Source organism: Podarcis liolepis (assembly GCF_965112155.1).
Source record: "Podarcis liolepis genome assembly, chromosome: 1".
Lineage (NCBI taxonomy): Eukaryota > Metazoa > Chordata > Lepidosauria > Squamata > Lacertidae > Podarcis > Podarcis liolepis.
In genome coordinates this window covers 116,595,137-116,618,239 of record NC_139554.1, presented here as the reverse complement: position 1 = coordinate 116,618,239, position 23,103 = coordinate 116,595,137, and the positions used below count along the sequence as shown (strand labels likewise).

The 23,103-nt window shown below is 40.5% G+C and overlaps 1 protein-coding gene across 17 annotated transcripts in view; it reads left to right on the top strand.

Annotated features, from left to right (window-relative positions):
* The window catches only part of MAP3K20 (mitogen-activated protein kinase kinase kinase 20), an 80,997-nt gene that overhangs the window by 31,329 nt on the left and 26,565 nt on the right, over positions 1-23,103 (top strand). For all 17 annotated transcript variants that reach the window (XR_014518057.1, XR_014518058.1, XR_014518059.1 and 14 more), the window contains exons 3-9: positions 62-149; positions 2,954-3,055; positions 5,120-5,185; positions 9,587-9,615; positions 9,738-9,875; positions 14,023-14,109; positions 19,849-19,923. Coding sequence is in view for 4 of the 17 variants with exons in the window: in XM_083469191.1 (XP_083325317.1) it covers positions 62-149; positions 2,954-3,055; positions 5,120-5,185; positions 9,587-9,615; positions 9,738-9,875; positions 14,023-14,109; positions 19,849-19,923 (585 nt within the window). In the remaining 13 variants the exon portion in view is untranslated. The remainder of the gene's footprint in view (positions 1-61; positions 150-2,953; positions 3,056-5,119; positions 5,186-9,586; positions 9,616-9,737; positions 9,876-14,022; positions 14,110-19,848; positions 19,924-23,103) is intronic.

Below are 23,103 nucleotides of genomic sequence, written 5' to 3'. Positions count from 1 at the left end.
GCGTTCTGGATCCGTACGCAGTTTTACATTGACAACTTAACATTTTCTGTATCTTGAACAGGCAGAAATCCTCAGCGTGCTCAGCCACAAAAACATCATTCAGTTTTATGGAGCTGTTCTCGAACCCCCCAACTATGGCATAGTTACGGGTAAGTTACAAGCCTTCCTTTTGTGGTTTATGCAGTGCCGGATTTACGTATAAGCTAAACAAGCTGTAGCTTAGGGCCCCACTCTCTTGAGGGCTCCCCAAAAATATACTTCTTCTTAATTGTATTTCACTATTAATATACTTCTTCTTAACTACTTTTCAGTTCAACAATTACTTTGATAAAACAATTACTTTTGTTATGTGCAAATGGCTTTAGATACCTATTAGGTCCATAAATTACCATATAGCATATATTCAACACAAAAAAACAGTGACAATTTGTTGTTGACAAAGGACAGCTGGACATATAAAGGGCCCCATTACCTTCAGTAGCTTAGGGCCTCATCAAACCTAAATCTGGCCCTGGGTGTATGTGTTTTACATTTAAGAAGCTCTTATTGTTTCTGAAATGCTGTACAGTGGTATCTTGTGCTAAGAACTTAATTTGTTCTGGAGGTCCGTTCTTAACCTGAAACTGTTCTTAACCTGAGGTACCACTTTAGCTAATGGGGCCTCCTGCTGCTGCCGCACCACCGCAGCGCAATTTCTGTTCTCATCCTGAAGCAAAGTTCTTAACCCGAGGTACTATGTCTGGGTTAGCGGAGTCTGTAACCTGAAGCGTCTGTAACCCGAGGTACCACTGTATCTGTATTTGCAGTGACCAGTGTATTACTACTTTTGTGTAGCTTTAATGGCCAGAAAGTTTTAACTCCTTTCTCTGTTTAGCACTGCTCACAACACCAGCGTGCTTCTGTCTAAAAATAGTTCTTTCTGCAGTTATATTTTATACTTTGTGCCCTGCCCTGGGATCTGTGCTACAATGGCTACGGAATACTCCCAGGAGTTTACAGGCCAGTCTTCAGATTGAGCCCTAGGGTTTAGTGCCCTTTGCCATCCTTCCAATCTCTGAAAACACACATTGCACAGAGTGAGATCCAACGACTGTTCCTGCACTTGGACTGCTGATTGCTGTATCTCCCACTTAAAAAGGATTCTTAGGAAGGAGATTGAAAATAAGACTGTCAATATGATAATGCCTTTGAAATACTGAGTGTACACCTCAGAAAGAATGCCCCACCACCAATAAAGAAAGGTTGTAACCGGTGCTATTTTTTCTAGAAAAAAACCCGTGAACTTCTCCCTTGTTCTCTTAGAACATTGGGGCTTTTTAGGATAGAAAAAACGGTGAATAAGTGGAGTGAGCGAGAACTTAATAGCGATGTATACAATTATGCATGGTATGGGAAACTGCATAGAGAGTGCATGTGTTTCTCTCATCCTCGTAAAACTAGGACCACACAGTGGAGCTGAGTGTTGGAAGATTCAGAGCAGCAGAGCAAAATTAGTTCTTCATGCATAGTTAAACTATGGCGTGAACTCTCACAAGATGTAATAACGGCTACCAACTTGGAGGACTTTTTAAAAGTATGTTAGACATATTCATGGAGGGCATGCTAACTGTTTTTAATAAATCAAAGTTATTCCTTTTTTACAACACATAAACTAGATGGATAGTTCCATTGGTTAGAGCGTGGTGCTAATATTGCTGTGGTTGCAGGTTTGATTTTTGTGTGGGACAGCTGCATATTCCTGCATCAAAGGGGGTTGGATGAGATGACCCTCGAGGTCCCTTTCAACTCTACAAATCTATGATTATATTTTAAATTAAATACAAATTTGCTTGACATGTGTAGGTCCTCCTCAAAGACGGCAATGCAAATATCCTTACTTTTATGTGAGTTGTTTACACCTCTTTATCTCTCTTCATTGGCCAAACTGTTGTATGAACAGTTTACACAAGTCCTTGGTTGAAGGGTATGTAATTTGAAGCATGTGATGTATACGAAACAAAGCACATGGATGTGCTTGGAAGAGCAAAGCAATGGAACTGCAAAAACAGGACGAACAGCTTATAAAGCAGCAATAACTGAAACGAAGAAGCATTATGTGTTAGAGAGTCTTTGCTGATTTGTATATTTTTAAAAGTATTTTGTCAGAACATGAACCCAGGGAACAGTTCACAGTGCTGCGTGCAAAAACAATTCTGGGAAATAAGAAGTGGTAGATCTTAAGAATTTTCAGAGATGGCACTTGGTTTATTTGAAATTTTATGAACCTAAATGTCCTGCGAGGAACGCAGGTGGCGCTGTGGGTTAAACCACAGAGCCTAGGACTTGCCGATCAGAAGATTGGCGGTTCGAATCCCTGCGACGGGGTGAGCTCCCGTTGCTCGGTCTCTGCTCCTGCCAACCTAGCAGTTCGAAAGCACCTCAAAGTGCAAGTAGATAAATAAGTACCGCTCCGGTGGGAACGTAAACGGTGTTTCTGTGCACTGCTCTGGTTCGCCAGAAGCGGCTTAGTCATGCTGGCCACATGACCCAGAAGCTGTACGCCGGCTCTCTCGGCCAATAAAGCGAGATGAGCGCCGCAACCCCAGAGTTGGCCACGACTGGACCTAATTGTCAGGGGTCCCTTTACCTTTACCTTTAAAGGTCCTGCATGAACTGGAAATGTACTTCAGAACACACCACAGAATCCAAAATTTGTCTTTTATGTCAGGACCAGAAGGCTGAACGGAGTCTGATAAGGCCCTCCTGCCAGAATTGGTGGATTATTGCTGAAAATTTTCAGAGAGCACACCCTTAAAGGCCCTGTGTGACTCTCCAGTACAGTCAACTCCCCATTTGCATGCATTCAAAGCGTGCTCCTCATGTAAATGCTTTTCATTAGGAAAGCCAAACATCACCGTTCACCTGTCCAGCATTAGACAAAGCCTTTTTTAATATGTGTGCTATTTCTTCACAGAATATGCTTCTGCTGGATCACTGTATGACTACATAAATAGCAACAGAAGCGAAGAGATGGATATGGATCATATAATGACCTGGGCAACTGATATAGCTAAAGGTAAGTGAGATTCATTGGTAACAAAGGGAAATTTATTGCAATAATTGGAAAAAAGGAGCAACAATATCTTTAATCCTTAGTCTGAATTGTTCACATTCTCCAGTGCTATCAACTTGGTTATCTTCCATGAAAGCTTCCAGTGTGGTGCCAGTGTGGTGTAGTGGTTAAGGGCGGTAGTCTCATAATCTGGGGAACCGGGTTTGCGTCTCCGCTCCTCCACATGCAGCTGCTGGGTGACCTTGGGCTAGTCACACTTCTTTGAAGTCTCTCAGCCCCACTCACCTCACAGGGTGTTTGTTGTGGGGGAGGAAGGGAAAGGAGAATGTTAGCCGCTTTGAGACTCCTTAGGGCAGTGATAAAGTGGGATATCAAATCCAAACTCTTCTTCCAAGACCTACTAGTGAATCTTGATTTACCAGATGCTTGGCACAGGATGTAGTTTAAGGAGATCGTTTTTTTCACCCGGGTCAAAGACCCAGTTTGATACCTCCCATGTGCATTTGCATGCGTAAACACACAGAGACTGGGAGCCTCAATGGCGTCCCTGTGGAGGCTTTACCTGGGGCAAAAACCCCGGCTAGCCCCCCCCCCATAGCTACGGCTCTGGAAATACCTACAGAATTTATTTATTTCTGCTGTTCTTCTTCTGAGCTTGTGTTCATAAGTAATATTCCCATTTTCCTTATATGGCATCTTTGTAGGGCAAAAGGCTTCATGAGAATGACTTCCCTGTAGGGAGAAAAGGGGTCATTATCAATATTTGAGCTGGGCAGAAAAAAGCTTTTTAAAGATTGATCGAGCATCATATAATGCAAATATATTACTAATGTAATATAGACTCTGACAGAACCAGCAAAGGCCTGACAGAACCATTGGACCAACTGCATCCCACCTTCTTTAGTGGCTGCTTAAGACTCTAGCCCAGGACTGGGAAATTGTGTCAACAGTTGGCCTAGGCCAGGCAAACTTGGCCCTCCAGCTGTTTTGGGACTACAACTCCCATGATCCCTAGCTAACAGAACCAGTGGTCAGGGATGATGGGAATTGTAGTCTCAAAACAGCTGGAGTGCCAAGTTTGGTCATGCCTGGCCTAGGATGACTCTATTTCGAAGAAGAAGAAGAAGAAGAAGAAGAAGAAGAAGAAGAAGAAGAAGAAAGAAGAAGAAGAAGAAGAAGAAGAAGAAAGAAGAAGAAGAAGAAGAAGAAGAAGAAGAAGAAGAAGAAGAAGAAGAAGAAGAAAGAAGAAGAAGAAGAAGAAGAAGAAAGAAGAAGAAGAAGAAGAAGAAAGAAGAAGAAGAAGAAGAAGAAGAAGAAGAAGAAGAAGAAGAAGAAGAAAGAAGAAGAAGAAGAAGAAGAAGAAGAAGAAGAAAGAAGAAGAAGAAGAAGAAGAAGAAGAAGAAGAAGAAGAAGAAGAAGAATTTTATTATTTATATCCCACCCATCCGGCTGGGTTTCCCCAGCCACTCTGGGTGGCTTACAACATATAGTTAACCATTCATATGTTTTAGGATTTTAAAATTGTATACTACCTAGGATGCCTTGACAGAAATGTGGCATACCGTACTTTTCCATGTATAAGACAAGGGTTTTTTCTTTTAAAAAATAGTTTAAAATTTTGGGCTTCTCTTATACATGGGTAGTGCAATGGTACTACGGGCGATTGGCCCAATCACCGTGATTAGGAGATTGTCAGCGGCAATTGGTTGGGCGATTTCCACTTGCTGGCGGTGAGCAGGCATACGATTGGGGGCGTCTTATACACAGGGGCATGTTATACACGGAAAAATACGGTATAAAGGCTATACATAAATAATTGAAGGCCTGCTCACTTGCTACTTTGGGGAGGGGGAGAGACTTGTGCTATGTAGCCGTTCGTGAAAAATGCACATACCCTTTCCTTCCCTGAGTATTTTTTTTTTATTTGAATGTGTGTCTTCCTCACCACAGAATTGAAATACATGAATTGCTCCAAGATTTGCATTTGGCTTGTGAAGTGCTGATAAGAAGTGATCATGTTATAACATAGATTTTCTTCCTTTCTTTTTAAAAACCATTTCCTTTTAGGAATGCACTATTTGCATATGGAGGCTCCAGTCAAAGTAATTCACCGAGATCTGAAGTCCCGAAATGGTAAAACAGCATGAATTTACATGTTCTTGTTTCTCTTGCAAATCATGGTTTTTCAGTGCTAGTTACTGAACGCAGGAAAGCGATTCTACCTTCAGTTAAAATGCTTACTAAGCATTGCTGGGAAACACTTCAAAACATGTTTCGATTCGCCTCTAATCCTGTTTGTCTTCAACAAAGTGTATTTAGCTTGTTCTCTTTTTAGCTTCCTTGAACTTTACCATTCTGTACAATTATTCTAAGAGGCATTTAGGTAAGCAGAGTTTTCGTGCACCTCTGGACAGTGGCAAAATCAGAACACATTAGGTTAGATTCCAGGATAAGTTAATTGTCCCATGTATTTTAGAGGGCACTAAGTTAGTCATGATTAACTTTCTATAGGGCTTTTCAGTGGAACATCTGCAAGTAACCTAGGGCCTCCCCATACCTACCATTTATAGTGGAATAGTTGCTGGGGTTTGGGGGATTTTGAGGCATGTTGCCACACAATGTCAGCGTCCTTCAGCTAATTTTCCCAGATATTGTACTCAAAACCCTGCTTTTTCATTCAGAGATTTTCCACCCGGGTGTTGGTTACAATGGCCGAATCCCAGCTATGTCCACGAAATTCCGGGTGTATGGGAGCCCTAGATTTGGCAGACAATTTTTTATGCCCCTTCCCTCAAGCCAGTGGAAGATGTTAAGTTTATGAGCTCAGTTCAAAGGAGATACATGACAGGTAGAAATGATGGCCTTGGCAGCAGTCATGAGCTGCATACGAAATTTCATCACAATAACCAGAGTCACCATTGTTCAGGCAAACATGTAGTTCCTTTTCTAATCTCCTCTACCCCCACAAGATCAGTACAGTGGTACCTCAGGTTACATACGCTTCAGGTTACAAACTCTGCTAACCCAGAAATAGTGCTTCAGGTTAAGAACTTTGCTTCAGGATGAGAACAGAAATCAGGCTCTGGTAGCGCAGCGGCAGCAGGAGGTCCCATTAGCTAAAGTGGTGCTTCAGGTTAAGAACAGTTTCAGGTTAAGAATGGACCTCCAGAACGAATTAAGTACTTAAACTGAGGTACCACTGTATTCTTGAACAGTAGGCATAATTTTAAAAATAAATAAATCACAAAAGTGCTATCCCCATGTGCAGGCTCATAGCACCAACAATAATTGCCTGGAAGGATGTTAAGGCTACATTAGGAGAGTGACTACAGCCATGGAACTTTTCTCAGTTTGGGCAGAACCCTCCATTAGCGTGGAAAGGAAAACTCCACACTCACTCTCTAATAATGACTGTGGCCAAAGATGCAGACAATTAGTTACATACAGTCATACCTTGGATCCCGAACTCAGTACTTGGGCTTGGTACTCGGTACTTGGCCTTGGTACTCGGACATTTCGGCTCCTGAATGCCACAAACCTGGAAGTGAGTGTTCCGGTTTGCGAACTTTCTTTGGAACCTGAACATCCGACAGGGCTTCTGCGGCTTCCGATTGGCTGCAGGAGTTTCCTGCAGCCAATCAGAAGCCGCTCTTTGGTTTCTGGACGTTTTGGATTCCGTTCGACTTCCAAGGTACGACTGTATTCACTTTTAAAAACGTTGGATCGACCAGCAACTGTTCTGTAAATGGTAAGTGTGGAGAGGCCCTTAGTCTGGATTGCGCCCACTGCCTTGTGGAATGTGCATCTCTATTGGCCATACTGGGTGGGGCTGATGGGAATTGGAGTGAACTGGAGGGTCACATGGTCCTAATCTGTTGCTCTAGTTGCACAATGAGTTAAAATATGTTAAAGAGTTCTCCAGCCATGAAAAAACATGCTATGAGTTGCAAGCCATGTCCTTGTCAAGAAAATGGCTTAAGCTATTGTTAATGCTCCAGGTGAGAGGCTGTTGAACCAAGTTCAACACAAAATATCTGTAGTTTTTCATCCATTGATCTCTTCGTGCTTGGTAGTAACTGCAGTTCATGAATCTCTATGGCTGTTATGCAAGATAGAATTGCTTTGTGCCAAATGGGATTAGTACTGTGGGATACACCCAAAACTAACGTGCAAAGGGGGGGGGGAGGATGAAAGGGGCCTTATTTCACAGTAATGTTGCTATTAGTTGTTGCTTTTATCCTGAAAGGATTTTTCTCTTACAATCACATTAAAACGGGCTGTGCCTCATTTTCTTTTCTTGATTTTTGACCAGAGAAATCCAATGTTACCTCTACGTAAAATATATTTTATAACTGGTACTTAGATACTGAAAACCAAACATTCACAATTCTGTGTAAAGTTTTGTCTGCAAACACAGATAACTTCGGGAAACTGCTTCGGAAAACGTTTTGTTTGAAATGTGGTCGATCAATCTTGTAATTTATTTAATGTTGTGCCTTTTTAGTATTTATTGCTGGGTATTCTAATACTTTGACCAATTATTTGATGGCCCTTCTGACAGAGTAGGAGAACTCCATGTTGGATTAGACAAACATCCAGCCCCAATGTTTTGGGAAAGGTTTTTTTTTTAAAAAAAAAAAATAGAACTTTCATTTTTAAACATTTTATTCCCGCCCCCACCCCGTAAAAGTTGTTTTGAAATCCGTTACTACAAAATAAAGTTAGGCATTGGCAAAATAGTCAGGACTATATAACACCTGTGACTTTGAACACTGACACGAAACGGGGACCAGCAACACCAATCTTAAAATCTTTACATTTTAAGTGAATTATAAAACAAAGAATGATGAACACACTAATGAACAAGGTCAAAACAGGGCATGGTGCATGGTGAGAGAGAAACCTGTGTACTACTCCAAATATTGTTGGGCACCAGTTCCCATCACTACAGCCTGCATGGCCAATGATTGGGGATGATGTCAGTTGCAGTCCTGGGCCACAGGTTGCCCACCCCAGCATGAAGGCAACACCCTTTCCCTGTTATTGGCCAGCAGCACCTGCTACATAGGGGTATTCTTGTTCTGAATAGAAGAGGTTCTGTTTTGCTAATTGTCTGTTATAAACCGTTAAAAGGGAAGGTAAAGGACCCATGGATGGTTAAGTCCAGTCAAAGGCGACTATGGGGTTGCGGCGCTCATCTCACTTTTCCGGCCAAGGGACCTGGTGTTCGCCCACAGACAGCTTTCTGGGTCATGTGGCCGGCATGACTAAATCACTACTGCTGCACGGAAGACTGTGACGAGTGCCAGAGGGCACGGAAACGCCATTTACCTTCCCGCCGCAGCGGTACCTATTTATCTACTTGCACTGGTATGTTTTCGAACCGCTAGGCTGCCCAAAGCTGGGGCAAAGCAACAGGAGCTCACCCGGTTGTGCAAATTTGAAATGCCGACCTTCTGTTCGAATTCACTTGACAGGGTGAGCTCCCGTTGCTCTGTCCCAGCTTCTGCCAACCTAGCAGTTCAAAAGCATACTAGCGCGAATAGATAAATAGGAGCAGCAGGAAAGTAAATGGCGTCTCTTATGTGCTCTGATTTCCGTCACGGTGTTCCATTGCGCCAGAAGTGGTTTAGTCATGGTGGCTACATGACCCAGAAAGCTGTCTATGGACAAACGCCGGCTCCCTCAGCCTGAAAGCAAGATGAGCGCTGCAACCCCATAGGCGCCTTTGACTGGACTTAACCGTCCAGGGGTCCTATACCTTTTTACGTTTTACCTATAAACGGTTAATGTCTTCTAATCTACTTTAAAGCTATGTGGTTGTGTGTATACTATGTTAATTATGCTATGTGTAAAGATTTATTCTTTATATGTAAATTGATCCCAAATCCTAATATTCCGAGTTATATTAGATAGATAGATAGATAGATAGATAGATAGATAGATGATAGATAGATAGATAGATGATAGATAGATGATTGATAGATAGATCCCTCTGTTCACTCTCTTCAACAGTTTACATAATTTTATAAACCCACGTCATTTTCTCACTCAGTCGTCTTCTTTTCTCCCTAAACTATAGTACTGTGAATATTTTAGATTTTTTGTTGAGAGTAGGTGCTCCAATTGCTAGATTATATTGGCTGTTCCTTATCTGACACCTCCTGCTCTGTGGTACTCTGAATATGCCAGGTGTCATGCCTACAGTATAGATTTATATGACATGGCATTATAATATCCGACAGTTTTATCTTCAGTCTCGCTCCTCAATAATTTTTGACACTGAGTATTTTCTTCTCCACTGTCATAACGCGCTGAGTTTACTCTCAGTAAGCTATCAACCCTAATATCAATATTTCTTTGGTGGCCATGGACAATTCAGTATGAGATATTTCAGTGTCAGTTAGATTTATTGCCAGACGATTCGGCTAGAGAAATGATATGAACTGTGCTTTCCAGTATGTACAAGCCCATCATCATTAAATAATTTGCATGACAACTATTTACATTATTTCTTTCTTTTTAAATTTTCAGTGGTCATAGCTGGTGATGGAGTATTAAAGGTAGGAAAATATAAAGCACCTATAAAGTTTATTTGCTGTTGCACCCTATTTTGCATCATAGTTGTCCCCCCGGCTCAAAAAAATGTGGACGCTCATTTTTGTTTATATACTGCTTTTTCTAGATATGCGATTTTGGTGCTTCAAGATTCCACTCCCATACAACACACATGTCTCTGGTTGGTACCTTTCCTTGGATGGCTCCAGAAGTTATCCAGAGTCTGCCAGTATCTGAAACATGTGACACTTATTCGTATGGTGTGGTGAGTAGCCTGTTTCTTTGTACACTACCATACACGTTCAAAAAAATTATCTTTGGAGAGGCCAGATTCAGCTCAAGGCCCCTCAAGTCTCATCTAACACAAAGCCAGGAAAAGATAGTGCTGGTTGTAATATTTTTAAAAACATTTTTATTCTTAGAATTGGTAGTCACGTGTCACACAGAGACCTTCGAGTGGCTTGCAGTGTACAGACGTACCTTGGATTCCGATCGCCTTGGTACTTGGACGTTTTGGCTCCTGAACGCCGCAAACCTGGAAGTGAGTGTTCCGGTTTGCGAACGTTCTTTGGAACCTGAATGTCTGACGGGGCTTCTGTGGCTTCCGATTGGCTGTGCTTTGGTTTTTGAATGTTTTGGAAGTCGAACGGACTTCTGGAACGGATTCCGTTCCACTTCCAAGGTACGACTGTATTTAAAAACCTTAAACATAAATACATTGTGATATCAACATGTTAATACAAAAACACATGCAATTCGTAACAATCTATAAAATACCCTCTCCTCAAAAAGACAGATGCAGGAAGCTCTATCAGCACACTGACAGACATACAAGGCACACAAATCTGTTGAATGTGTACTTGTGTGCTCATTCCTTTACAGCTGCCTCAGTATTTCTTGCACACAGACACACTTTGTTGACATCTTTTCTTCAACATGATTCTTGTGGTGCGTGTTTTGCCTATGTTTCTCTGTCATCCTGTTCAGATATTACTCTCCAATCCTGATAGGACAAACACCAAGGACCCAGGAACAAACCATAGCACTCATAACCAGTAACAAACCATAGCACTAACAATAACAGTAATAATTATTAGTGTTAGAACTGAGACTAACAACAATAAATACTTATTGTGGGTGGTTGTCTTTGCAACCCATGGCAGAGATCTTTAGAAAATTACTCCCCACTCTTCTTAAGACTAAACTAATGGGTTCCGTGTCCTGGGTTAGGAAAGACTCTCCTAGGGCAGACATTCCCCTCAATATAAAGTAAGGAGATTGGGGAAGGGATGAGGAAGAAATATTGGGTCCCAAAGCCCAATACCACTTACAACATGTCAGGGTGAGGAGTACTCTTCACCCAATCCTGTTGATCCACGCTCCATTGATCCATTGAACCGCAAAGCTCAAAGCCACCAATGCCGGTCAGTTTTTCATTCTCACTCAGAAAATCATAAGATCTGAAGACATAGGGTTGAATTCATATAGTTCATATAGCATATGGGTGCCTTTGAAATCAGTGTGAAAAGTTAGACGCCATGACTAACTTGGATTACATTAGTAGATAGGTGCTACTGGAAGGAATTTTTTTATTTTGGATTACATTGATTTCTTACTGAACAGTTAACTTAATCTGTAATTTAGGCATTGTTTTCAGAGGAAATCCATCTCAATGGAGGGATGAAGTTCAGGTATAGGAATAAGTGCCTTAATCTTTATCCCATCTTTAGACTGGTTTAAATAGGATAAGTTGTTATATCACAATGGCAGATATGTGCAAGTTCAGTTCAGAGAGTCTCTCTTTTCAGCTTGGATTTCCCCCACAATGAAAATAACTTGAAAAATTACCTGAAAGTATAACATTGAAAGAGCACACAAAGGAACTTCATGTTGGCTCACTACTTGTGCATTTGACTACACTGTTAACCCTCTGCATGAAAAATTTGCACGTTGGCGCTTAGTTAAATATTTATAGATTACACAAGGATAAGCTTGGGTGCATTTAATTTCTGATCTAGATAGAACTTTTGCCGTTCAGTCCTAACCATGTCTCTTCAGAAGTAAAGTCTGTTTAATTCCATAGAAATTATTTCCAAGTAAGTGGGGTTGGGATTAGACTGCAATTCTTAACCCATTTACGTACGCGTAAACCCCATTAAACTCAGTGGAACTGTGTCTACAAGTGCGTAGATTTGCACCATTAGTAGTGCACTGGCTTACATTCTCCAGCCATCGGTTCAGCCAAGCTTTCCTCTTCATAGGTCTTCAACTTCTCCAAGCCACAACCCTTTACGCCAACAATGTGTTTTGAAGATAAAGAATTAATCCATGAAAATCGTGTCTATTTTTCTTTTTAAACAATCTCATCCATAAATACAAGTTTTGAACAGCCTGGTATCACAATTTAGAGCACTTACAAGTGGCTTTTGTGCTAGACAGACATCTGCTTTTCATCCGTTGAAGTGCAGCTGAAATTCTGATAACAAAGAGTAGAATCCTTTTCAAATGTAAAAGAGTGAAGATGTCGAGAAATGGCATTCTGCTGGCAGAATCCATGGCCTTTCTTTTATTTATTTTTTCCCTGGGTTTTCCCCTGCCAGAATGGGTTGTATTCATTGAACTATTATATTGTTTTCTATCTTCTATTTACAATGTTAAAGTGGGGGGGGGGGCATTTTCCCACCATAGCACAATATAATGCTGTCAATCCATAGGTCCATGGTTTTTTCCTTGGTCAACTTGAAGTTGCCTCTTCTGAATAAATCACAAGAACATTAGGAAGGATTGCATATATTAGTTAGTTTTTCCTATAATTCACATAACTTTTTGAGATTTGGCAAACAATTTCATGAGACCGGGGCACTTTAGGATAAAAATCCCTTGAAGCCTTACTTGGTTGTAAGTTCTGTGGGAAACAATGGGGCTTGTATCTGTGAGATAACAGGTCCTAGGATTGTACTGCAACTTGTCTACAAGGGGCTTCCACTTAAATGAATGAAATATACTTGTAAGTAAATGAGTTTGCAGTCAGACTGTTTAACACATAGTTGGCCTACCTATCCAAATGCCATATCAAGTCTTAGGATTCCTGTGGTCTGTCCAATAGTTCCTTAGCCATTAGAAATGCCTGTGCTCCCATGAGTAGACATATCCTCCTGCGTGAGGCAGAAAATAATATGCAGTCTTTCTACCTGATAGGGGGAATGCTTATGGGATAATGATGATAACTCTGAAATTGTCACAGCATATTCAATTTAAATATCAGTTCAACAGGATTCCTTTTACCAGTGAATTTGTATATATATTTAATTGCAGGGGTTTCGTGTAATAAATTTCCCTTTAGAAATGTAGATCCAGTAAGATTCGTCTTTATTACACTGAGCATGTGTTGCCTTGGATATGAAAACCTATTTATAGAGTGAGTGAGAGAGACACTTCTTTTAACCCAGCTTTTTAAGATAGTTCAGCCATGCAAAACACCCAGACTTCTTTCCTAACTAGAATTGGTAGCTAGCGATCCACTGGGCTTGTAATGTTTCTCCAGCACAATGTATGGAGAACAGGTAGTCCTGTTTTCTTGGGAAGCCTCAGCTGCCATTGCCAGTAACATTTTGGGAGCCATGCATATGCTCCTGAGTTAAAGACTAAAGCTCCTGTGAGCTTTGTTCATCAAACTTCTAGAGTGGTAGCATTAAAGAAAAAAAAGAAAAAGCAGGGTTTGCATACATAGCAGCTTACTGTGGCTCACTACTTGTGTTTTTTTCTGGTTGCCTTGAATATCTATTCACTGTTGTTTTTTCCTTATGGTTTGATTTTTATTTACTGCTTCTGAATCAGAAGTCATTTCATGCAAAGTGAACTATCCCATGCCCAAGAGGGTAGGTTTTCCCCAAACTTCATTTGTATGACTTCCTCAGCCTTTCTTCATGGAAGTTCTTCTTCGTCTCCATTTGCATAGCTGTCTTTTTCAGAGACGATGCATCAGGACTGGATAAACCAGATCGAGATTTGTATAATGTGTTTGGCTGCACAAAAGAAGACAGCAACTAACGAAATAACCGTGTCCATGTACACAGACATCAGTTTGGACATTTTAGTGGAAGAATAAATGGACGGAGGCAGAAGCGAGTCTCAACCACCAGACTTGAGCAACTGAGGAGCAAAGAAAGATTTCAGCCTTGTGTATTTTACAACCAAAATATAACCCCACACTTCTCTTTATCATAAAAAACTGAGAGATATTCAAATTTAATTTAGTGTGGGGATCTTGCACACAAATATATGTCCATGTTCTTGCAAATGGACTCTGGTTGCCTGGTAATTGGATACAGATAGTGCTGTATCAAGGCTTAATAATGTATTTAAAATACAAAGTACAGAAATAAAAATTCTTTCCTTTTTTTCTATTCCAGGTTCTCTGGGAGATGCTAACAAGGGAGGTCCCCTTTAAAGGCTTGGAAGGATTACAAGTAGCTTGGCTTGTAGTGGAAAAAAACGAGGTAAGACTACGTTTCTACATTCAGGTACATAGATCAGAAAACAGTATTGGGTTTTGCAAAAGACTTTTTCATCTTCAAATTGAAAGTAAGTTCACGCGTATGGAAAGATTAGCAGTAGGAGCTAACACAAAGGGTCAAAGTGATGTTATTCCTCATGAATGGACCCTTTACATCTAATTGTTGCAGCTTCACATCGTGATGCTGTAGATCAAAAATTGTACAAGTACTGTACTAGTTTCTCAGTCTCAATTGTAAAACCTAGGGGTTTGTTCTTAGTGATGAAAGAAGCCATTGCGTCCAAGGTAGGGGAACAGTTTAACTCCATCTCCTGCGTTTAGGACATCTTTATACTGGCCGGGAGTTGATATATCTGTAAGAGACCTTCAGCTACTTCAACTTAACTCTCCCAGCAGGAGTCACTATAGTACAAGAAACTGCCACTTAGATGAGGATTTCAAAAATAAAAGAAGAAAAAATAGTTTAAAAAAGAGGGAAATTACAGTTTTGCCACCTACGTTCTCGGCTACATTGAAGATGAGATCCTCACTGGTACTGGTAAGGCTCTGCCATAGTTGCAAGCTTCCTCATGCGGTGTCTTTCCATTTCAAAAGAACTTCAGTGGCGTAAACACCCTTTGTACAGGGTCCCCAGCGTTGCTTTTCTTCTTCCTACAAATTGAGGCTTTCAGGTAGTTGAACATGTGAGCGTTTATTTGAACGCATGGCTCCTTGATGTCAAAGACACGAAGTACGGGTTTTTCTTTCTTTCCCCCCACTAAAGGGGAAAAAAATTAAAGTTGTGGCTGTGTCACACACCAAGTATGGAAATCCTCTATCTAGGCAGACTGGAAGGTTGTGGGTACGTTACTTAATAAAAAGCTACTTGGCTAAAAAGCGACAGCTCGGCTTCTTGAATTCTTTTATATATATAGCTGGATTCCCCAATGGTTTTAGACGCTTTAAAGTGTTATTAGGGGAAAAAATATTCCTAGAAATACAGGTGGGAGTGAATTAATGTTTAAACCACCTCCTGCCTTTTAAAAGTTCTTATTGAATGTTAGGTTGGCTGTCCTGTCTGGGAAACCATATGGAACACCCAACTTAGTTGGGAATATTTCCTTAATTCAGAACAACCTTATGCTTGTAACTTCCTACAGTATAAGTTTAGAATAATAAGGTGTAATCTGTATGTGTTCCATTTCTAAGCGTGAAGAAAAGCTTATTAGTTCAGCACAATATTTCTTCCCTTGGGGACGAGGCGATCGAGACACAAATTTCCCCCATATACACCAGTGCTTTGGTTTCATAGTTGGATATGGGAATCTGGTGTATAAGATGTATAGTGTATACCATGTTGACCACTTAGATCGCTGCTCTGCTTAGTATGGACATGATCCAGCCAAAATTAGGCACTTTAAAAACCTCATTGGTTCCAGTGCTCAACGTTCTCTCTGTTGAAATAAATGGAACATAGAACTATTGAACTTTATCTAGATTGACTATTCTGCCTGAAGTTTGCGTAGAAGAGGGAATGTGAGGGAATAATGTTAAATATATGAGTGCTGACTTTGATTTTAATGGAAAGCAAGGGCCTGCCAATTTCTTCAGTGGACTGGAAATGATGAATAAAAACCTCTAATGGTCATTGAGGTGTTATATAATTTTTAGTGTCCGGACAATAGAGCAAAAGTTATGGTGCCCATGTTTTTGAATAGAACACTACAGTGATGTTTGGAAACTGATGTCACTGGGTAAGATTACCATACTGATTCTGTTTTTGTTTTTTGTTTGTTTTTTTAAAAATATGGTGTCAAATTGTTGCCTGCTTATTAAAGCTGTGAAATATTTTTGTTTCTTTCTAACGTTTTAAAAATCTTAATAAATTGGTTAAGTGCTGTATGGTGTTTCTATGCAGACAGAATCACTTGACAGTAGAAACTTCTGCCAACATAAAGTGGGAGAGAGGAGGAGGAGGAGAGAGGTGGTTTTTGCCAATTTCCACCCTCACTCTATGCCTTCTGGATCTGCTCCAGAGGGTTGGGGGACCCTCAGAACAGCATAGAAGGTAGTGGGGGGCTGCATAGGAGAGGCAAACGTTTGCTGATAGAAGTCCCTGCTGGACAGAATTGGATCAACTCTGTATGTCTCGAAGGTCCCATCTGTACTATACATAAATCAGTATCGTACCCTAAAGAATCCTGGGCACTGTTAGTTTGTTAAGGATGCTGTGAATTATTAGGGGACCCCTGTCCCTCTCCGAGAACTACACTTCCCAGAATGGTTACCAGTTAATCTCTCTTACCAGGAAACTCTGGGAATTGTAGCTCTGTGAAGGGAATAGGGGTCCCCTAACAACTCACGGAAGTCTTAACAACTAACATTTCCCAGGATTCCTTGGGGGAAAGGCACGACTGTTTATAAAGTGGTATGGTACTGCTGTAAATACATAATTTAGATGGGGTCTGAGTTCCAAGTTCCCTCTCAGCCGTCAGTCTGCAGACTATGTTTGTTGCCCTTTTAAAGCACATGTAACACAATTTAAAAGTTCATTACATCCTCCAGAGAACTGTAGTTAAAGGGTGCTGGGAATTGTAGCTCTCTGAGGAGTTAACCTACAGTTCCCAATGTTCTTTGTGGAAAGCACATTGCTTTGGATTTGCTTTGTGACCTAAAGTTTTCGCTACGGTGAGAGAACTACTAAACCTCACTTTTGTCCCAGGCAGAATTTCTCTCTTGTTATAGTTAGAGCAGATTACAACCCTTAGAATGGTTGATTGTGGAAGTACACTGTTTATTAACTGTCAGGGGTCCTTTACCTTTAATGAGTAATAATTAAGACTTTCAGACTCATCTATCCTGTAGGTTACGAAAAGAATGCTGAAGAATTTGCATCCTTCCTCAATTTAGAATGTGTTTAGACCAGCACACATTTTATCCTCACAACCCTGTGACATAGATTAGGCTGAGAAATGGCAATTTGCCCAGTTCCACCACGTGAGATTCCTAGCTGGGGATCTGAACCCATATTTCCATAATCCAGGTCCAGTACTCTGCTCATTAAACCATACCGACTCTTAAGTGAAATATCAGTTCTTTAAATGACTTCTTCCTCATTCCACTAGAGTTTTTCTTGGTACTTACGTGTTTTAAACTCCAAAACACAATCCTAATATAAAAGTTCATATTAGAGATGTCATTATCTAACATCAAATTACTACTTAGAAATGTCACTTTTATTAGAGTATGACACTCTTTGGGACCTGCTACCTATATATTACCTGACAAATAACATTCTACTCAAGTAAGATGGATGCAAGTGATGATTACATGTCTTTTAGTAACTCATTTTCCAACTCCTGGAACAGTGAGGGTTACAGACAAATGCCATTGCTAGACTATCAGTTGTATTTTTAGGCAAATGACTTGACTGAGTATCAAGTGTCATTGCTACTTTGTTTATGCCAAGTAGACTTCTTGAACATACTTTTGGTATAAAAGTTTTTCACATTTGTGGTACTCATTATTTAATGATTGCATATTTGATTAGCACTTGCTATGTATATTTTATGGGGGTTTTTATCCCCCCCCCCAATAGCATTCTTTCCTGAGTTTGCATTTCATTCTTGCTTTTAACACACAGCCGTTCATAAATTCTTGAAGGTCCCATTACACTTATATAGATATCTGTTTTGTTTAGCTTATGTGACAAAGTGGCGTGCAGGTCATGGCAACCTTAGGGAGCCACGTGAGTGGACAGAAGTTCAGATTTGATTGCTTTGTATAATTGGGTCAATTGTGTTAATCAATAGAATCTTTCTCAATGAAAAGGTTGTTTTTTTAGATAGCTAATTGCATTACTGAAAGTGTGTAGACGCATTCTTATATGTTGATCACAGCATGAAGATATCAGGTTTTTGTGCTTGTACACAAATCTGCTTTTGGCACTGTGTCTGCCTTCTGTCGCTAGGTTACTAATTGTTCACGTTGGCAGTAAGTATTTCAATCTTATGTCAATATTTGCAATATGAGAGTTTTCTTCCCACTCTTGAATAATGTTGTTATTTAAGGTATTTGAGTATTTACATGTTAGTTATTCTTGCAACACTTAATTAGGCTTCTTGTATGGCTTCATCAGTTCGTCAATAAATGTATGATGAAGGGTGACTTTAGCATTCTTACCCTACTAAATCTAAGGCCATGTACAGTTGTTTCTCTGAAGCATCAAAAATGACTTAACCCTTCCTTCTGCCATGGCATTAACCCTGCAGTAGTTTAACCACTCAAAAGTTCCATTTACTAGAAAAAATTGAGTATATATACACACAGGAAAATTGTGCTTAAGTATATTTGCTTCAGATTTCTAAAAAGCAACTGTAACATCTTCCTTTAGTCCAATGATGAACTAATGATGAGGTTGACTAGATGTGGGTTCAGGCCTTCTTCAATTTCACTTTTAAGAGATTCTTAGCACTTATTTTGGCCAGAGACCATAGTAGGATACCTTGTTAAGGAAAGTGTGTTACCATGACAGCTCTACAATATCTACATGGTACCTCTGCAAAGCCCAACAATACTAATAACTCAATAAACAGGTTCTAAAACCTCTGTGTTTGATTCATCTTGCTTTTCTTGATCATGGTAGTTTTCATCTACTAGAATGTTTGTTCAGAAGTCAGATTCTTATGCAACTCGGATTATTCATGGTTAACTGGGAGTGATAGTGGATTGTTCCAGTTAAGTAGGAACTTTATTAGAAGACTGCTTAGCACAATCTAGCGCTTAATTCAAAATAGCTAATGGACGCCAGTAAATATTAGTACACATACAAAATAGCTGATGAGAACTAATGTGAGATACTTGAACATGCGCTGCCCAAGGAAGGATTAATTGGAATAAGAACAATAAATAATATCTACTGCATTTGATGTTTATGGTTTGTAGTTCAAATAAACTGATCTTGTACGTGGGAAGAATACTATCTCAAATATATGCAGGGATGCAGAATTGGGGAAACATTGGGAAATACATATACAGAGCTATTTACAGTCATAATAAGAACCTGTGGACTTGTTCTTGAAATTAAAAATATTAGAGGAATAAAATTATGGGACAGTATCCCTAGTACAGTTTTGAAGAGCCTGGTTTCCAGGCAGGAGGATAGTATATTAATGAAGACTATAGACTGAGGAATGGAATTATTGTAAGATCTTAGGGCTTTTCTCCTTTTCCAGAGGTAGTATGCTGGATAAGGTTTGCTTCATACTCACTCAGAATAGAGAAGAGATTCAGAAATTTCATATCTATTTATAAAACAACATATTCTTGCTGTGTGAGTGTAAGAAACTCTCTAAGTTACATTAAGAGTGTGGTTGCTTCCAAGGAGGAAACCTCTAGAATGGTTAGAATTGGTCTGGGTGGCACATAATAGATGACCTATCTCAAACCATGAATTGTAAAATTCAGTGGTAAAGGATCCATCATTCTTGGTGCTAGAAGATCATCTCTCTTTGAAATGGCACAGAGACAGCTTGATTTGTCTCCAAACAAAAACAATCTGTTCTACAGGGCTTTTGCCTATTCCAGTGCTTGCTAATTCCTGTACTTTGTGGTATAGTTTCTTTCTTTCTTTCTTTTACTGAGAACATTGGAAGATCTGCTTTCATATGGGAGCTGGGGTTTATCTTCTGCTGTTCATTTCTAGTCCCTTGGTTGTCCAACTGTTGTCTTGCTTCTATTACAGAGACTGACCATTCCCAGCAGCTGCCCTGGAAGCTTTGCAGAATTGATGCTCCAGTGTTGGGAAGCAGATCCAAAGGTATTTATTTACTGTTATCCACTGTGTGTTTTAACTGTACTGTGTTTTAAAAAACAAAAACAAACCCCAAACCCTCCTGTTGCAGATGGGACACTAAATGTGAGATAAGAATTTTCCATTTGTATTATTTCATTTCATTTCATTTCAAAGCTGGTAAAATGCGGTCTTGACTATGCTACCACTCAGTGGATTTGTAACTGGCTGACTGACCGAACCCAAAGGGTGCTCATCAATGGTTCCTCTTCATCCTGGAGAAGAGGGACTAGTGGGGTGCCACAGGGTTCTGTCTTGGGCCCGGTCTTATTCAACATCTTTATCAACGACTTGGATGATGGACTCAAGGGCATCCTGATCAAATTTGCAGATGACACCAAACTGGGAGGGGTGGCTAACACCCCAGAGGACAGGATCACACTTCAAAACGACCTTGACAGATTAGAGAACTGGGCCAAAACAAACAAGATGAACTTTAACAGGGAGAAATGTAAAGTATTGCACTTGGGGGAAAAAATGAGAGGCACAAATACAAGATGGGTGACACCTGGCTTGAGAGCAGTACATGTGAAAAGGATCTAGGAGTCTTGGTTGACCACAAACTTGACATGAGCCAACAGTGTGACACGGCAGCTAAAAAAGCCAATGCAGTTCTGGGCTGCATCAATAGGAGTATAGCATCTAGATCAAGGGAAGTAATAGTGCCACTGTATTCTGCTCTGGTTAGACCTCACCTGGAGTACTGTGTCCAGTTCTGGGCACCACAGTTCAAGAAGGACACTGACAAACTGGAACGTGTCCAGAGGAGGGCAACCAAAATGGTCAAAGGCCTGGAAACGATGCCTTATGAGGAACGGCTAAGGGAGCTGGGCATGTTTAGCCTGGAGAAGAGGAGGTTAAGGGGTGATATGATAGCCATGTTCAAATATATAAAAGCATGTCATATAGAGGAGGGAGAAAGGTTGTTTTCTGCTGCTTCAGAGAAGCGGACACGGAGCAATGGATCCAAACTACAAGAAAGAAGATTCCACCTAAACATTAGGAAGAACTTCCTGACAGTAAGAGCTGTTTGACAGTGGAATTTGCTGCCAAGGAGTGTGGTGGAGTCTCCTACTTTGGAGGTCTTTAAGCAGAGGCTTGACAACCATATGTCAGGAGTGCTCTGATGGTGTTTCCTGCTTGGCAGGGGGTTGGACTCGATGGCCCTTGTGGTCTCTTCCAACTCTATGATTCTATGATTCTATGATTCATTTCCACGTACCACCCACCCGCTCTGCTGACACTGGATAAGTTTGAGGGAGCCAGGGTTTCAGGTACAGAGCCTGCAATCCTATATGCACTTACCTGGGAGTAAGTCCCACTGAACTCATGTAATGGATTGCCCTGTGAATTATCTGGGTAAGCATATATTATCATCGGATTTAAGCAATGAACAAAACTTCATAAATACAATAATAATTATAAAACTATAACAAATTCCTTTTTTGTATCAATCATATATTTATTATAAATTTTGTTAGCAGATGTTCTATTTTCTTTTACCTTATAAACTGTTGAATTCAGGCACTGCAGAGACCAGGATCCCTGCCAGTTCTTTAAATTTCACCCTTGAAAAGTCTTGATAAATGTTACCTCAAAAATCTTCCCCTATATTGAATAGCCTGTGCCCCTTAAACATGCCCACATTTCATTGGGTGTCAGGATTGAACTCCCACGCTCCCTCCCTTCCATTCTGAATAGAGGAAAGAGTTTATTTTTACGAGCGACCACAGTGTTGCCTGATGTAGATGTCTTTTTCACGTTGTTGAAGATGCCTAATGGGGAAGGAGCGTGGCCACACAATTTGGGTTCCTGTCCCTTTTTCTGCTCATTTAGGTGTGGTGGCCAATTTGTGTTCAGCAGTCATTTTCCGTTACACCACATCCTACAGAGAGCCATTCTGTATTATGTTGCACACCCCGTGGCAGCCATTTTGTGACTGGTGCCCATTGAACTTCCTCAAAATTCCAAATGTTCCCACTGGCCCAAAAAGATTGGCAGGCCCTGAAGCAGACTGACCTTCTTCATTTGGCCCAAAGCATTTCTCAGCAATACCATAACAACAGTGAGCACAGTGATCTACTTTACATCTCCCCTCACCACGACCACAACCACCAACTCCTTTTCCAGTTATCAGGGTCCCAGAATTTATTTACCTTATATTGCTAATAGTAATTTGATACAATATTTCCCTACTAGATGAGTAATTTCAAATCTTGCTTAAATGCTTAACTTTACACTTAATTCATATATATTTTTGGTGATCACTAAAGAGATATCCACTTGATTTCTGGCTTATCGCGTGATAATTATTTTTACCCTTGAGGATTTACCATTCAGGGTGGAGACATTCGACCCACATTTTAAAGCGAGCCAACCTAATTCAACCGTCCTAGACACAACTCAGCTATCCATTAGATCACACGCTTCTCCAAGTTTTGCAAAAGCAGTTTCCTTTCCAAAAATATGTCTACAGTGTTATAGAACAAAAATGCATTTTTGGGTGGGGCAAGGGAAATGCATACAATTTTACATGCCAATTTTTGCGTTGCTTAAAAAAAAGAATGCATAAAACATTGAATGCATCATTGAATGCATGTGACACTAACGCAGAACAGAAATAGTCCGTCCTGATGTACATTGTTCCAAATCTAAACTGGGATTGACTGATGTACTTTGAACCAGCCGATGCCATGGTTGGTGCAAAGGAATCGAGTCTTTCCTCCATGCCCTCATTCACATTTATTGCTGTGAGGCTGTAGCCACTCATTACCCATGTGGGAACCACAGGGAGGCATGAACTACTGAAGCAAGCCATTAGGACTCTACATTAGGAATCAATTATGGAATTATATCAACAGGTGGAAATCATATACTGCCAAGAATGCACCTGCTGCCATTGCTATCCTTCTGCTCCAAGCTGATTAACTGTAAACTATACAGTAGGGTCCTAAAAATGCGGGTTTTACAGGAGTAGTTGAGGGAAATAGCTGTGTGTGAACATGCAGAATAGACATGGGATGAGGTGAGGGGAACGGCAACCGCTGAGCTCTAAGCAGTTGTCTTACAATTGTGTGCAAGATGGACCAGAAATGACAGACAAAGAGATCCCTTCACCTAAATGTTGAATAGGCAGCTCTTGCATAG